General features: G+C 39.1%; 1 protein-coding gene across 2 annotated transcripts in view; it reads left to right on the top strand.

Moving 5' to 3' along the window:
- Nucleotides 1-8,569, top strand: part of RMDN2 (regulator of microtubule dynamics 2) — a 48,075-nt gene extending 39,506 nt beyond the window's left edge. For both annotated transcript variants that reach the window (XM_065679900.1, XM_065679899.1), the window contains one exon: nucleotides 7,865-8,569. In XM_065679900.1, coding sequence (XP_065535972.1) covers nucleotides 7,865-7,918 — 54 coding nt within the window. In that variant the 3' untranslated portion in view covers nucleotides 7,919-8,569. The remainder of the gene's footprint in view (nucleotides 1-7,864) is intronic.
- The last annotated feature ends 8,791 nt before the right edge of the window (nucleotides 8,570-17,360 follow it).

The raw sequence follows: 17,360 nt of genomic DNA, 5'->3' as shown, positions 1-17,360 counted from the left end.
CCCTGAAAAAGAAAACACAGGTCAACAGCATTATGAGGATTTCTTTGTTAGCCACAGCACAGGATTGCAAGGTTGTCAGCACCATGGTGTGTTGTCACAGTCATGCAAAAACCATCATTCCCATGTGTAATCACAGTTTCTTATGTCAATTTTCTATCTTTCTTCAGGCAGGGGAATTTCTGCATTGTTTTTAAATTTTGGCTTCTACTGGGAAACATGTATATGTATAAAGGCGTAAAATCAGGAGCAGACTGAGAAACAAAAGTTGCTGGAAAGGTGTCACGTTGACGAAATGTATAGTATTTCATGATACAAATCATCCTGCAGTATAAGTATGAAAAATAATAGTAGACAATGGTTTACTTTTTATTGCTTCTGAAGATCCACAGTTTCCAGTGATTTCAGTGGGAACCAGAGGTGCTCGGCATCAATAAAATAGCCCATAGCTCATTTTAAACTTCAGGTCAAATGCTCAGCTGGTCTAACTCAGGGCACTTTGACACTTTGTCTAGGATTCATTTCATGTAACATTTCAAGTTAAGTGATATGATTTTTGTCTTGAATGTTGTATTGCATCCAATATCCCTTCTATGCATCTGTTCTACCACTTAGAGAATATGTTTTTAATTCAAGGGGTGGAGGGGCTTCCAAACAGAGGTAATTCTTGTTAAAGAAAAAAAAAAGTCAGAGGGACAATTTCAACCCTATTATGAACCTGAAAAAAGATACCAAAGAAATCAAAGGAGACAAGTTCTGATTGAACGAGTCCTCTAAGTCCTAATACCTGGTTTAAAAAATTGTTTGGCACATTTTTAACTAGTCAGTCTCTGCATTATTTTATTTTAACTAATGTTGCAGTACCATGCACTTTTTATCCTCTCTAAACAAAAAACTCCAATGAATTATATGGTCTTTCCTTGGCCATAAATACTGTCATACTGTGGAGTGGTACTTCACTGTTGGAGGTGTACAGGGCATTAAGTTATTCTGCTTTTCTCTGATTGCTATCCAGGTGAATAACCTCAGGATCCTGGAAAACATTCACTCCTTCAGTAAAACAGATCCCAGTGTTCAGGGCTGCTGTGAGCTATTGTAAAGTGCCTAACAGCTGCTCTGTTTATCTAGTAGATGTTGCATTACTCTTACTGAGACTCACTACTTTGTAGTGCGCTCAAAGCCTTGCTGAGTGTGACTACATGAAGAGGTGTCAAAACCAGATGTGGTGGACTACTGAGATGGAAAAAAATGGCTTTTTAGAATTTGAAAACATGAACATTTGTCTTGCATATAGAAAGACAAAATGCAGGGGGTGTGCTTGGTTAAACATATAGAGCTTTTCATGAAAGGGGAATAAGACACTATTCTTTATAACAAAGATTGTTGGGTATTTTCAAGGCTGAAACTTTTAGAAAATGAAAGTCTGAATGTCGGATTATAAAGTATAATAGCAAAGAAATTGTTTTGTATTTGCTCATCTCGAGATGAGCATTGGCATGTGAGTGAACTCTGCTTGCAGGACCAGTAAGCTCACCATAAAGGGATTTAACAGGCTAACAGAGAAAGTTATTAAAATGTCAAGGTTCTGGTCTCTATGACATTTTTTTAAAATTAATCTAAAAAGCAGCAGTTACATTACAAAAGCTGTAGTCTAGGAAGAGCTGAAGATAGCGAAGCAGGAAGAATGCAAAGCAAATCTATTTGCACTGAGAGCTGCTGAAAGCCTAACTTAAATTACAGATAAAAATTTCCTCGAAGATGAGTATGAATTTTACAAAATTATTGGTGATTAAAAAAACTCAATAATAATTTCAAAACCAATCCCTCCTTCCCTGAAATTACAAATTAAGGCAATTCAGAGTTGAAATTAACAAGTGGGAGAGATTTAGTACAGAAATTGACCACTATGGTATTCACTTCTTACAGGTGATAGAATGGCAGGAAGCAGAGACTTGTTAAAGACTCTGCCTTCAGCCTCAGTGACATTTGAAACTCTAGGAAAGCCCACATGGAGGAGGAGGTAAATATAATAATGGGCAGGAGCAATGGCTGAATGTCTGTACAAGAATGCAGCTGCTGAGGAGGAATCATGCTGTAGGATTTTCTTACCTTTTTTTATGGCTGAATGTCTGTACAAGAATGCAGCTGCTGAGGAGGAATCATGCTGTAGGATTTTCTTACCTTTTTTTTTTTTTTTTTTTTTTACATCACCACAGTTGATTTCCTCAGACATTAATTTCCATTTCTCATATTGTCCATTAGGAAATGAGTGGGGATACAGAGGGATGGACGAGAAGGCAGAGTATAAACTGTTGTTCCTATTCCTGTCATTTGTATACTCGTATATTTTCCACAGCAGATTTTTCAAGAAATCCATGCTCCAGTTACCATAGATTAGTTGTATGTAGCAGACCTTGCTGTGATATTTCCAACAGATCTCATTTGAAACTGCTGTGGTAATCTGTCCTTCTAAATAAGATTTGAAGGAGAAAAATGTAATGTACTTTTGCTTTTAAAGTGAAGGGTACAAATTATGACTTGTTTGTGAAAAAAATACTCACTGAAACTGTGTGAATAATTTGAGTTAACCTCAAAAATGGTTTTGTTTTCTCACAAAAAAGAACATTTTACTTTCTCAATATCATCAGCTCAGTGTGTTTTCGGAGGATATTTATTCCTTTAGATTTCATGCACATTTGTTCTCCAAATGCTAAGGAAAAGCCGGTGGTGCTTCAATTACAAAATAATGAAGTATTCAGATTTGTGTTCATTTTGAATTCCAGTCTGTTGTTTTCCTGCTAATAATGTTTGTGGAGTTCAACAAGAATTTCCTAATACCTACCACCAGCCTGAAATGAAAGTATCTTTTGAAAATATTTTTTAAAACTATTCCTTAATCAGTGATTGTTTTTACACTGAATCTGTGTGCTTCTAGCTCAGGCAATGGGTCTTTTAAAAACTCATTATAAAGAGATCAGATTTCAAACTTTAAAATGCTGATAAAAATAAGACATTTGTAAAAGAGCTGCCAGAAGAATTTGAGACCTCCTGTATTTTATGTTATTTTGCACTTCAGAAAATAGTCTGTTTTTCTCTTGGTGATCAGACTGATTTGCTGTCTACATGTTTTTGAAGTTCTTGCCAATAGGTTTGTGTTGTCTGCTTATTCTTTCTCCCGCTCCAAAAATAATTCCAAAAAATGTTTTTTTTCAATAGTGTAATAGTTTCATAGATAAGGATAAAGTCTATCCTATAAATACTGAGTTTATTATATTTATGATTTAATCTACTAGTATCACAAAGTACTCATTTCAACATCCTTGCAAAGGTAACACAGTTTTATCGTACACATCTTCGTACAGCAAGACTGATCAACAGGCGATTCCTCAAAACATGGAGTGTATCTTCTATGCTGGTGTGCTGGCAATGCAGGCGCAGAGTGGGAAAAGTATTCACAGAGGTGGGGGTGCACTGCAGGATGAGGAGGTTCAGAACTGGTTTCCTATTTAAGCAGAGTGGCCAGAGGAAGTCAGGCTTCCAGGAGTTTGAACTATGTTGTCTCAGAGTCAATATACAGGGTGAAGAAAAGCCTCAACAGGCATCTTTCTGAAGGCACTGTAACTGGGCTGATCGTGTTCAAGCTGTTTCAGTGATGACTGCACAGAAAGTGCTGTAGGTCCCAGCGTGGTGGGGTCGGCAGCTGGACAGAAAGAGGGAAATGTCTTAAAGACCAAAAGCTCCACACTGTGTGCAATAGGAAAAGGAAACCAGAAACTTAGTCTTTTAAGTTGAAAAGAACTAGGTGGATAAAAATTTTACATTACTATTAATTATTCTAAATTAAATTCTGCCATTCTGTAATTTTTCAACAGTCCTCAAACTTTATTCACGGTCTTCTGGTGCAAAGTAGTGTTTTTCCCTCTACTTGAAGGATAATCAGAAAATGTGAAATTACTATCAGCTATGCATTTTAAAGCTGTGCTTGCCTTGATCCTAAAAGCTTTGAGAAGTCACAGTTCATGCTCAGAGGAAGATACTAAAAATAATGAAGAACATGAAATGCCCTAACTTGTGACATACAGCTGTCTTATAGGAGGTTGCATTGGTTTATTGAAATATCTAAGGGAAAAATAGTATTCTGCAATTATATGCAATTTAATGCCTACTACAGTCACACCATCTGTGAGAGTCTGTCATGAAGCTGCGAAGGGAGAGCGTATAACTGTGTATGATTTAAATTGTCCACAAGAGCTATTGCTCTTTAATTGACACTGTGCATGTTTTGGAGTCTCTTCTGTTGCAGTCCAGGATTTCTTCTGGAGCTGCAACAGAATGATACAGCTGTACCCGAAAGCAGGAGTGCCTCTCAGCACCTCATTGCTGTTACCACATGTCAGAGTACAGCTTTGGACAACCCTGGCAGCCCAGCTCATTTAACACACCATGCAGTCCCGCTGACTTCAGTGAAACCCTACGGGCTGCATGTCAGCTTGGGATCTGGCAGCAGTTGCACACAATTATGTTTTAGTTGGCCAGTGTAACCATTTTGGTTGTGGTCATGGGGGTGTATCATTCTATGTTGACAGTTGGGACTTTGTCAATGAGTGCACATATGTGCAGTGCCTGAGTTGAGTGTGTTTAGTGCATAAGGAAATAATTAGCAGAGATGGAAGGTAAAATCATTATCTTTCTGTCTCTGCTTTAATTGCCATTTAATTTTTACATGAACATTTGTATGTGTATGTCTGTATATACATTTATCAGTAAATTTTTCAGCAGAAATTAACTGTCAAAATGTGGAATACCTCCAGTTAAAGCCAACATTCCCTGTTTCCCACCAGCTCTCTCTTCCCTCTTGCTCTTGTTCTCAACTCCCTCTCTTCCCTTCTTCAGTCCCTGGCCTCCCAGGTCTTTTTTTCCTGTGCATATTCCCTGTGGATGATGAAACATAAAAGAAAAACAACTAAATAGAAAGAAGGGAAAATATAGTCACTGACCCTGTAATTTGAATACCTTTTGTGTAGCAGTTTGCAGAACATTTTGAACTCCTATTCAACTCTGAAAATGATATGAGAAGTGTTTAATAAATGTAAGCCTTGACAGTAGAAAGTCAAGTTTGGAAAATGACTGTGTATTCAGCCAGTGCTGAGCTAAGCCTCAGGGTGAAAAAGTGGGTCTGACACAAATATATTTCATTCCTCCTGTGACTTGCACCTCTTCCTCTCCTTGCCATGCTCTAACAGGAGATCAAAGCCTGCCCATCTTGAAAAAAACAAAAAACCACAAAAACCAAAAAACCCCCCCCAAACAGAACACCCTCCTCCCTCAGAAAACTACAGGTCCAAAAGTCAGTGAAGAAGAGAGCCGGCCAAGTACAGGATTTATGGCTTTGTCTTCCCATTAACAGTCAAACTTCGGGCATTAATGAAGTTTTCATTCTTAAAACTAGAGACCAGTACACTGAACAGAATTGTGGCTTCTCTCTCCTTTTAGCATGACATACCTCTTGGTCTGGAAGGACTCTATCCGAAGGTGACATAATAGTTCACTGACCATTCTCAGTTTTGTTTTTAATGCCATTACTGGTTTGTTTTTTTCAGTGCTTTTGACATCTGAGTTCTTACTGTCTGGAAGCTGCTGGCTCAATTAACGCAGCCTGTTAAGTAGTTTGCAGCAATAATTCTTTTTGCTTATACTGATACAGTCTTGTTTGGAACTAGCAACTCTGGCGTCCAGAGGTTGGATGCTTTGCACGTTTGCAGTTTCTTCTCCAGCTAGATCTTAGAACAGTCACGGGTTTGTTTTATTCTTTTTCCTAAGCCCAGTGGAAGATTTAGGGAAGATTGCCCAATATTTTTGGGACCCTTGCAACTCGTTAAAGCTCATTGCCCAATATAATCCTTTGCTTCTAAGGAGAGAGACAGTCACACAAAATCGTTTGGAGATATATTTTTTAAATGCTGTGTTTTTCAAAGTGTGTAACGAATCCTATCAACCCATGAAATGCTAAACACTATTGAGAGATGAGAAAATAATTTTTGGCTTAGAAAAGTGTGAAGAGTAGGGTCAGATACACTGAAACCTTGGTTCAGTATATTTTCTTAATAGCAAGGGACAATAGCTGTCTTTTTACTGTTTTGCTTAATGGAATTAGAATAGTTTTCACAAGTTGACCACAGTCAGCACAGAAGAGAATGTATTTTTCCTGAATTAATCAGTATATTGATACAAATTTTGAATTTCCCAGTTCTTGTTGAAAGCCACAACCTGGTGCTCCAGGCAGCCTGTGGTGATGTGGAGCTTAAGGGGTGCCGAATTCAGTGTGACATTTCCTTCTATTAGAGTATTTTGGCAAGAGCTTACTGGCTTTGCAGTGTGTGCCTTTTAAGGCCTCTGATAAATGATTAGGCAGATAGTTTAGCCTGTTGTTGCCAGTGGGAGTAAGGCAGCAACTCCAGGAGAAGAGTCCAGCTAATGTATTAACGCCTTAATCCAGACCAATAATATAATATAGTTTGACATGTCTGGCATATGGTTTCTATCATTTCAATATTCTTCTCTATTCCTCCATGACATTATAGACAACTAACCAAAATAAAGAGAAGCAGGAATTTCTTCACCCATAAAATGTATTTTAAAATGTCCTGTATTTTGTTCCAGCTATTTGGTTGATTGGATGATGAAGTGATCCTGAAATTCAGTGATTACTTCACTGTCTGTCTACAGTATTTTCTTTCAGAATTGCCTCTGGTGTTATCTGGGCAATAAGTACTTGTCTCCGTCATTAGAAATACTTGCACAAAATTTGTGACATGCAAGTGCTTTTCACTTGCACTGCTAAGTACACATGGGTGCATGTTACTGGGTGTTTGGACCCTTACCAGCCTGCAGGTACGAGGTGCTGACTTTTTAGAAATATGGTTTTAAACCAGGGTGCATTTTGCAAATAGAGGTTTTGCAGTGGTAAGTAAAGCAAACGGATTATATCCGGGAAGCATTTAAAAAAATCAGTAGAATAATATAGGTTTTGTACTGTGGTTACTTGTTCATATGCATGTACCTCTTTTCGAATGGATTATACATGGATTAGCTAAAACATATGTCACTGGTTACCTGTGACTAAGAGTCTGTGAGGTGGGTTTGGTTTACAGAAAGCCCTGTGCAAATGTGTGCACTTAAGCATCGACCTGAAAGGAGCCTTTCCCTTCTGTCCTAGGAGGTATAATATAGTGTTGGCTCTGAGCACAGCAGATTACTTGCCTCTTGCTCCACCACTGGGTTCTCTCTGCTATGAGCCCAGTAGCGTAGGCAGAGCTCACTAACACTGGTATGGAAGGTACTGAGGGTGTAGTCAATCCATGCTGGTTATTACAGGTAGGTGTGGCTGTATGCACCAAAACTGCAATCTGACTGATGTCATTAATTACATTTCCCAATATTTTCTTGTCAATTGCATAATAAATCATTAGCAAACATCATAGAAATATCTTTAGTAAACCTGCACACAGTTGGATTGCAAGATGTGTGAAGTATAAGGCAAGGCAGTACTTCCTGCGAAGTACACCAGTAAAAGTTACAGCCTAAGCTAAAAGGCTTGCTGATCTGCTAAGAAGGCTATTTGTGGCTAACATTATAAGTGCTTTAACAGAGCTGTAAAGGAAGGGCTGCCATCTGGCTCTTGTTTTCACTTCAAACTTCACTTTTGCATTCACTTAGAAGTTAACTTACTATGCAGTCTTTACATTCTGTGGCAGTTGCAGTTGTGTGTTATGTCTGTTGTTAGTAAAGAAATGTGGATAGGTGTGTATTATACAAATGAAGGTATTTATCCCATCTAAGTTCATGCATGATTGTCTGTTTCTTTCAGGATAAAGAGGCCCAGAAAGACTTAGAGGCTTTACTTCTCACACTGAGGCTGTGACACTACGTGCTTTTTAACTCTTCATGCTGTGATAAAGTTGCAAAACTAAAATGAGAATCTACAATGTCTGGGAACTGCGGGTGAATTCCAGCTAAGTGAATGGGAAAACTGTCATTGATTTTGTTTGGCTTGGATCATGGCATTTAAGCATCTGGTGATTATGATATGAAAATGATGGATTTATTTTTTATTATTTATAATCTCATACTGAAGTTCAATTTTAAATTGCTGACACTGTGAGTCTGATTCTCTGAACATGAAGTCCACTGCTGGCAATGGACATACTGGGGGTTAGAAAGCAAAATGCATAGATCTCACTCTTTGTAAGATTAATTGACTAGTATGTGATGCCAGCATAGAACTGTCTGTAGCAAAAACAAACAAATGTTTCTATAGTAAATTATATTTGTATCAACTAATTTACGTAGATGTGTACAGAAGATCATCATGAATGCCTATGTTTACACATTTTTCTCTACTATTATAAAATAAGAATCTTGTTGAAGTTAAAGCGGTTGCCTCCACAAAGCTCTTTTTACTTTAAACCTACTGTTGGTTTTAAATGAAAATGTGAAACTTTACAAATTAAATATTAAAATTTTATTTTATTTGTAATATGAAGTACAATATTAAAAATCAGACCAATTGAAATGAAGTGTTTTAGATTAATCTGTTGCAGCCATGGTGTTTAATGAATTTGTTGATGGACCTCCATCAAGTTTGTGAATCCTGGCTTTTTCTCTTTGAACAGTTGGCTAGCATGGTGGCATCAGTGTGTCTCTGGAGAATCTAGTCGACCATGTGACCATCACTAACCATTATATCCTCTATATACATAGCTTAACTTGTACTAGACTAATCAAAGACTTACTACTTCCATCTGAGCATGTAGGACAGCAGTGTTTTCAATAAAATCTAACAGGTAGAGAACTAATGTAGTTCACCAACAGACTGACAAAGAATTCACTGAACTCTGTAGAAGAATAAAGGCCTTTACTAAATAAAGAATAAAGGCTTTTATTTCAGTATCTTAATCTAGATTCAGGGAGTGTATCTGGAAGAACTAAGCATTTCTGGTAAAGGAAATACAATTGGATAAGGATAACTGCACATTGCTTTGACACATTTGATGTGTAGATAACATGGACCAGTTTATGGCTAAGACAAGGAGGACTCATATGTCACCAATATATTGAACTAGCAGTTGGGGCTTTAATTTTGAACAGATGTGGAACAGTGAAATTAACAAGTAGGAGCTACAATCACCTCAACAAAGATCTAAATATTGGGCCAGTGTGAAGGAGTATGAATACCTATGACTGAAGCATCTCATAGTAAGAGTGATTTTAACCACTAACAACAGAAGGCAATAGGGTAGATTTCAATAAAATTCCAGTAGACTGGAAGATTTCAATAGAATTCCAGTAGACTGGAAGAAGACAAATACGTAGAGTAACATTTGGATTTAGCCTGACTCAATGACTTCTCATAAAATATGGAGATTTCGTAAACCATGGCTGTCCATTCCTTTCAAGCATATTCTTTAAAAATACATTTTCAGACCTGCAAGCATTACTTTCAGATATCTGTGAACAAAATCTGAAAGTTTAGAACTAGTTCTGAATTCTCACTGTTATCTTCATGGTTTTCATTATCCTGATGATCTTCACAAGTTGAAATATGCATTGTAGTAATTTTTAATATTAATTCTGAGTGGAAATAGTTCCTATACCTATTTTTCAATTCCAGAGTTCTCTTTTTTTTTTTTTTATTTTTGTTTATATATACACCATTTCAGAGAAAAGGAAAAATACCATATGAGATAAATCATATCAAATAATTCATCTGTGACAGCATAATTGACTTGTGAACAGAGAAGCTGCAGAGGTGACACATCTTGATTTTGGTAAGGGGTTTTTGGTAAAGACTGCTTGTGACATTTTCATTGCCAAAGTAGGAAGCGTGGTTTAAATGGATCTACAAGAGTGCTTTGTACTTAGGGTTGTTAGCAATTCATTGTCGCCTAGGACAATGTTAGAAGGAGGCCTTTACTCAAGATAAATTTTATGCTAATCAATATTCTTTATAAAATAGATTGGATTCTGCAATAGATATTTCATTTACAATCATGTATGGCCAATAAAGGCTAAAAGTGTATCAGAGGAATAGATTAGAACAAGAAGTTATTTAAATTAATTGTTGAAATTAGGTGTTAAGTAAGATTTGCTTAATTTAGGGCAAATAGAAAGTATTGAACTGAACTAAGTAGCAGGTAAAGGATGGAAGAGACCTGGCTAGTTGTGGTTATTCTGTGAAAAAGGATATGCAGGTTCTACTGAGTGGCAAACTAAATGTAATGTTTTTGTGAAAAAGCAAATTTCCTGCTAAGCTAAATAAATAAACATTCCTCATTAAATTCACACAAAATAACCTTTTACTCTAATTATGCCTAATGAGGTTGGAGCTGGAATACTTTATCCAGTTTCAGGCACCGCACTTCGAGGAGCTTGTGGGCTAATTGGAAAGAGTCCAGTGGAGAGAGACAAGAAAGATGAGAGTGCTAGGCAATATCATTTTGTATGTAAAACTGGAAGAATTTGGTTTGTTTAGTCTGCAGGAGCAACGACTAAAGGAATATTCACGTTTGTAAAAAGCTGTTACAGTGAGGACAGTAAAAAATACAGATCCAAAAGCTTGTTCCCCAAATCCCCTGTTCATAGGGCAAGAAGTAATTGCCTACCTTCAGATTAGGCATTTGGAGAAATAATCCTGATGGTAGTTTTGTAAGGCCCTGCAGTACATTTCCTGAGAACATTATAAAATAATTTACACAGATTTTTAAACAAAGACAACTTTAAACATTGGCAGTGTTTAAGGCACAGTTCATCCTCTGGCAGAGGTTGGACCAGATGACTTCTTAAGATCCCCCCTAGCCTTCTGTCCCTGGAGAGTGCACAGCTCCAGCCCCCTACGAGCCACATGCACTCCTGATGAGTTTCTGCAGTCAGTGAGATTGTGTCTGCACGCACTGGCTCCGCATTTGGGTCCAAACTACCTAATGAATTAGTACTGTGAAACATCTACCATCATGTTTCAAGACTTGAATTTAAAGATAGGCATCGTACTGGCCTCAACTATTTACTTATCGCACTTGTGGTTTTAATCCATGTTTAAATTTTTAAAGTAAATTTCTGTTTTTATAAATGAAATTACCAATTTTTCTTTTCAGCCTTTTGAATTAAGTCCATTCTCCTGTTAAAATTTTTGCTCCTTACTAGTTATGTGTAGAATCACAAAATAACGTCTGGGAGAGAAAAGGCTGTTTTTAATTTTAATTCTAAATTGTTGTTCATAGTTCGTAGATATATTCCTCACACAGGTAAGAAACTGCTGGTTTTCACAGCCAAGATATTTTGTGGGTTTTAAATTTTTTACTAGTTAGTGTACATAAGCATTCTCAACTTTACTGTGTTTTTACTTTGCTAATCTGAGAACCTTTATATTTGGAGTGTGTTCCCTAAATTGTTCTCTAGTTGCTCCTTGGAATAAAGCTTTTACATTTAGTTCTAGGCCTAGGCTATCTGTTCTCTGTGTTATATCTGCTGGAGAAACAGCAAGCATAGTTCCAGAGGGACATATGTTTTCTTTTTTGTTTAAAATATCCACAAGCAGACATTCACTTCCGTAGTTTTGTCTCCGTGGAGGAGCTAGAAGTTAGCTGTATTAACCCCTGCGGGCCTTGAAGCTGTATGGAGCAGATGGGGCTGTGGGCTGCCTGAAGCCACAGTGCCTTCGCCATGTTGCACAGTATTTCCTTCAGCTCTCTCCCTGTGGCATCTCTTGCTTGGTCTTTGCTCTGGTACATATGCTGTATATTCTCCTAGGGAATTTGTCTCTTTACACATTTGTAAAAGGTGGGTTCAGGGGGCTTTTATCTGGTACTTGTGTTTCATTACAGTTAAAATTACTATTTCTGCCTTCCTTGGATAACTGAGATACTTTTGATTTCTTGTCGTGAAGCTAAGGGCTCTGTCATTAGATCCTGGTACCTGTGGGATTGTCCCCCTGCAACAGCAGGTAATCACAAACTTAAGTTATATTGTGGAAATGTTTAAAATTATACACTCTGACATTACTTTGAATTTTTGTCTTTGCTTTTGCAGAATTTTAGGGTGATCTACTCATTTTTATGTAGTAATATCAATATACGAACTTGTGGAATAAATTAGGAAGCTGCCCAACAGTGGAGAGTAGCTGACAAATTAGAAAGGAAAGTGAAAATTTCTCTATCCAATTAATTTAAAAAAAACCCAACCCTAATTCCACACCTGAAACCCTGTTAATTATAGTTGTAAAAGCCTGAGCTAAAACAAAACCAACCAACAATAAAGAAAAATAAAGTGGCTACCAGAGATCTACCCAAATATATCAGCTTATCTGAATCTACTTACCTTCAGCCATCACTACCTGAACACCTTCCACCTCAAGTACCTAGAACTGTAGGCAGGTACTGTGGATTCCAGCAAGGTCTGTGGGTTTTCTGGATTTTTTCTGAGCACCCTGGGGGGTAGCCCTGTGGTGTTTTCTTTCAGTGGACACAATGGTCCTGATGGATACATTACCCCTATGCCAAATCAAAAAATCCTGCAGTAATGTGACAGTTAAAATTGTATTGCAGCAATCATGCATGTGAACTCAAGGAGTAACTTTGCCTGAAAGGCAAACATTATTGTTACCTTTTTTTTTTTTCCTTCTGACATAAGGTTATATTCTTACTTTCCACCACTTTCCCTTCTTACAGACTCCCAAGTTCCTTGGAGAAGAAACAAATCAAAGTGCCTTGACAATACAAAAAGAAATAAGCTTTTCTGGCCCCATCTATGTTTGCGTAACCCATGTGTGACACTGGTAAATGAAGCACTCGAACTAAAAATGTTAAACATTAATAATTTTTTTTTCTGAGGAAATATTTTACTTATTTCATTAAAATAAACAAGCAGTCATTCTAGAAGTATCTGTGGGAGCAATGTCCGGCATGAACTTGAATATGCACAATCTGAGCTCTGTGCTTGGTAGTGCTGCTGACCTGTAATGTGACTGGAGGGTAAGCTACTTAGCTATGTACCCAAGTTACATGACGCAAACATTGTCTATCTGCTCTTCATGTCATCTTTATTAATTATAAGCTGGTTTGAATTCACTATCTATATCAGTTAAAAAAATAGCCACACAATACTGACTGGGAATATTGTAACCTAAACATGTCTTAAGGATATGGGGCATGAATGTGGATGTACTTTTCAACCTACAAAACTGAGTTCAGGTTTCTAATTCATGGATAAAGGTAATCAACATGGCTGATGAAATGGCTTCCTCCAGGTGAGAAACTGTTCTTGTTAGTTGTTCAGAAAAATGTAGCAAGTCAGCAAAATGGATTCAGCAATTTACTTGTGTTTTCCTAATCTTAGAAGAAGATAATAATAGAATCATAGAATCAACTAGGTTGGAAAAGACCTCTAAGATCATCGAGCCCAACTGTTACCCCAGGGCTGTCAAGCCCACCACTAAACCATGTCACTAAGGGCAAACTGATCTCCCCTCATGGCTGCCCCTCATGGTTTCCAGACACAGCCACCCCTCATTTGCCCTCTCATATTGGCCCACGCTATATAACTGCTGCCCCTACCTCTCATGGCCATCCTCATCTCCCCTCATGGCCACCCCTCATGGCTACCCCTGCTCTCACTTCACAATCTCCCCTCACATCCGCCCCACCACCTTCATGATTTTCCCTCATGGCCACCTCTCCTGTACCCTCACAATCTCCCCTCACTCCTCATGGCAACCCCTCCTGTCCCCTCGTGATTACCCGTCATGGACGCCCCTGCTCTCCCCTCATGATCTTCCCTCATCCCTTGTGGCCACCCCTGCTCTCCCCTCATGATCTCTCCTCACCCCTCATGGCCACCTCTCCTGTCCCCTCATGATCTTCCCTCACCCCTCATGGCCACCCCTGCGCTTCCCTCAAGAAGTCATTTATAAAGCTTCTAACCGTGGCTCTGGGTTAAGGACCACTGGTTTTCAGATGCGAGGCCGGCTTACAGAGTGCCCAATAAAATCAAATCTTAAAGCAATACTTTTAATTAGTTGCCCACCAGACATGATTTCTGTAAAGGACATTAGTTTGTTCTCTGGAGGGTGATGCTTATGTTCAGTCTAGCGTACTGAACCCTCAAGCTTTGGCCAAGAGTTAACTGGTTGGAGAACACACAGACCAGTAAGCAGTAAAATAGGTTTCATGTTTTAGGCCTCTTTTGCTCTTTCTGTCAGCACCTGAATTGCTGTCGGGAAAGATGAAGCCTTGGGAAGCATTCCTGCTGCATTTCCAGGCTGGTCTGGAAGGCACAGAAGGCTGTTGCAGACATGCGGACAGACGCACAGCTACACCTCAGAAGCCTATCTGCCAGCATGGCTGTGAGTGGCAGCAGCCCAGTCTCCTCACAAGTGTGGGCCAGCAGCCTGGTGAGGCTGGGGAGAGGTAGGCACACTGGATTGGGCAGTGGGGACAGTAGCTCAGGGAGCCTGGAGCTGGGGCTCAGGTGGGCCCTGGCAGCAGAGAAGAAGGACTTTGGTGTGTAAGATCGGACTAAAGAGAGCCTCAGAGCTTGTGGAAGGTGGCTTTGGGGGTGTGCACTGGTCATTCTGGAGCAGTGTTACTGCAGGAGTTTGCTGGAAGACAGGCTGAGCCCCTGGCTGCTGCTGGTCTGGAGGCAAAGGAGGCATGAGTACATGTTCTGTGGGGTATCTAGCTTTACACTGCTGTGTCTGTGTGACACGTGCAATGGGTACTGTCATGGTGGGTGTTTCACAGGCCTGTGTGTCTGCTTGTGGCACCTGCCAGTGTTCAGTTAAAAGAGAAAATCTGGAACCTGTCCCTTGGAAAGCTGACCAAAGGTACACAGGATCTGTTACCTCCTGAGGAGAAGGCCTGTTAAGCCTTTGGCCTTCCACTGCCTGTGTGCAAGAGTTCCCTTGTGCAGAGCTTTGATTCCCCTCAGGGCTGGCATCAAGACTTGGGGGGATGCTCCAGAGCTGCCTTCTGTCACCACCACATCTTTGGGAGGCTGGTGCTTGTGGCAGGTGGTAGTGAAATAAAAATGTGTTTTTAATTTTTTCCTTCAAAAAATGTTCCATAACTTAAATTTATATGGAAAAAATACAAGGTATAAGAGACATTTCAAGTGCAGTGCCTGTGGACTGCCATTTTCCTGTGACAGGAGCTAGTTACTGTTAAGCAAATGAGTACTAAACTCAAACTAGAACATGAGTGTGAAAGCATTGCTGTAGCTTGATTTTCATGAGATATATTTTAACTGGCAATATTTCACTCAGTTTTCTCAATAACTGCTTGCAGAACTTAGTTAAAATCCTCCCTGACAGACCTGCATAGAGGTTGTGTGGTGGGTGTGAGGCAGCTGCTGCAAATAAGCACGGCTCCATCAGCAGCATTTTCCTAGGGCAATTATCAATGATTCCCTGCAGCTGAGATCTGCTTCATTAATTGGCAGCATTAAAGGCAAGCTGAGGGGTGTTGTGTTTTCCTTAAATTGTTAGGGGGTTGTTTAATCCTTAAATTTAGGTGAGAGAAGGAACTTGAATGAAGGAGTTTTTCTTACATCAAATTGAGCAGCAGAACAGAAGCAAATGTTTAGTATATCTACAATGGTATGAAGTAAAAGCACAGGTTGATTAAGTTCACCTGCACTGCAGCATCCTGATTTTTGTGTTGCACTGGCTTTACTCTGGTAGGAATGCATGGGATCCTGTCTTATTTTAAATGTCAAATTGTAATTACATGTGCAGAGATCGTATGGGGACTACAGTTTCTGTGTTTGTGTCTGTATGCATACAAAAATATTTGTGTGTGTATATACACATACAGAAGTTTAAGAGAGGAATTAAAATAGATATGACTTGCTGTATTTTTTGGCTACAATAAGCAACCTGATTACTTTGTGAATCTTTTGAAATTTCTGTCGATGTGTGGATACTTAAGAAAGATTCTTCCTGCACGTCCTTCTATAGCCTAACTTCCAAGCACAGCATTAAAACTGCTTCATGAAAGGAATTGCCACAGTTCAGCACATAATTTGACCTCCCTCTAAGAGGGTAGGCAGGAAAAACATCTGTTGAATACAAGGTATTGCTAGGTAAAGGTGAAAGATGCTATAAATTCATCTATCAGCTATCTTTGCCTTGGCTTCTCGAATTGGGAGCTTTTGACCTCTAAAGGGTTTATGGATGCAGGAGGAATCAACTCATAGTCCATTATCCTCATCTCAAGGAGAAATGGTTGTAATTGGTATCCCCAAACCATCATGTTTACTTCTAGGGAGCCTGTGGCTGAAGGGAAGGAATGGCAGGGGGAGAGCTTTATGTGTCTGGAGGTAGGGCTTTGTTTTGATAGTGCTTTTTTGTAAGCAAGCATTATGGTTTGCAGAGAAATGCTCAAGGAGGTTTGCTTAATACCCATCTGTGTTATGTTTAGCTTTCTCTGGTTTCGTGAACTCAGTACTCATTCACTGAAAGTTAAAGTAACTCCTGTGGGAGTGGGAAAGGGAGAATTTTAGGCAAGATTGAAACAGTCTTAGGTATTAAATCTGAGGAGACTGAAGCCCATCTCTGAACAGCTGCTGCTGAGATGCTAATAGCTGGTCTACTCACCTCTATTACACTGAATCTCTTCTAGTTTTCTCGCCAAAACAAGTGGGGTTTTCAGTGGTACTCCCAAGTAAGAAGTTAAAATGTAACCTTAAACCAGTGAGCTTTAGAAGCAGTATTACAAGGGCTGTGAAGTGCTTTTTCTGCCAAACAGTCAGGCAGGGCATTCAGCAGGAACCAGAAGCCTGGCAGTAACTTTCACCTGAGACAACTGGGGCCCCATGGCCAGAAGAGCAAGTGTCAATAAAAATTAAGTCCTCAGCAGGGCTGTGTACATCTCCAGGGCTTCAGTTTCCAAGGGTTTTGGCAAACTCTGTTTTTCAGTGTTGATCTTGTGTGATTCCTTCCCTCTAGAGTTTGCTTTGATTTTTATTCTGAGCTTTCTGACACATGGCAGTCAGAAATGAACAAATTTGGAACCTTGGTTCAGCATTTGCTTTGTGCCTTGGTATCTTCATTACTATGTACAGTCTCCAATATATTTAATACTTGATGCATAGAGTATGTACAACTGAGGGGAGGTAACTGAGTTACTCAGTCACCATCTTACTGAACTACTTCTAATTACTTACCTATTTTGTCAGGATCCCTTCTCATTTCTAGCATAAGCTTTTGCAGTTGAGTGGAGCATCTCTTCATTTTTATTTTTATTTTTTTCCAGTCTCCTAGGCTACAAAAAGTATTTCTCACTGTATACCTGTGAAACTTTGCAGTCAGGTAA

This window comes from Lathamus discolor, chromosome 5 (genome assembly GCF_037157495.1).
Source record: "Lathamus discolor isolate bLatDis1 chromosome 5, bLatDis1.hap1, whole genome shotgun sequence".
Lineage (NCBI taxonomy): Eukaryota > Metazoa > Chordata > Aves > Psittaciformes > Psittacidae > Lathamus > Lathamus discolor.
Note: the sequence above shows the minus strand (reverse complement) of the source record. Positions and strands in the feature narration are given on the sequence as shown.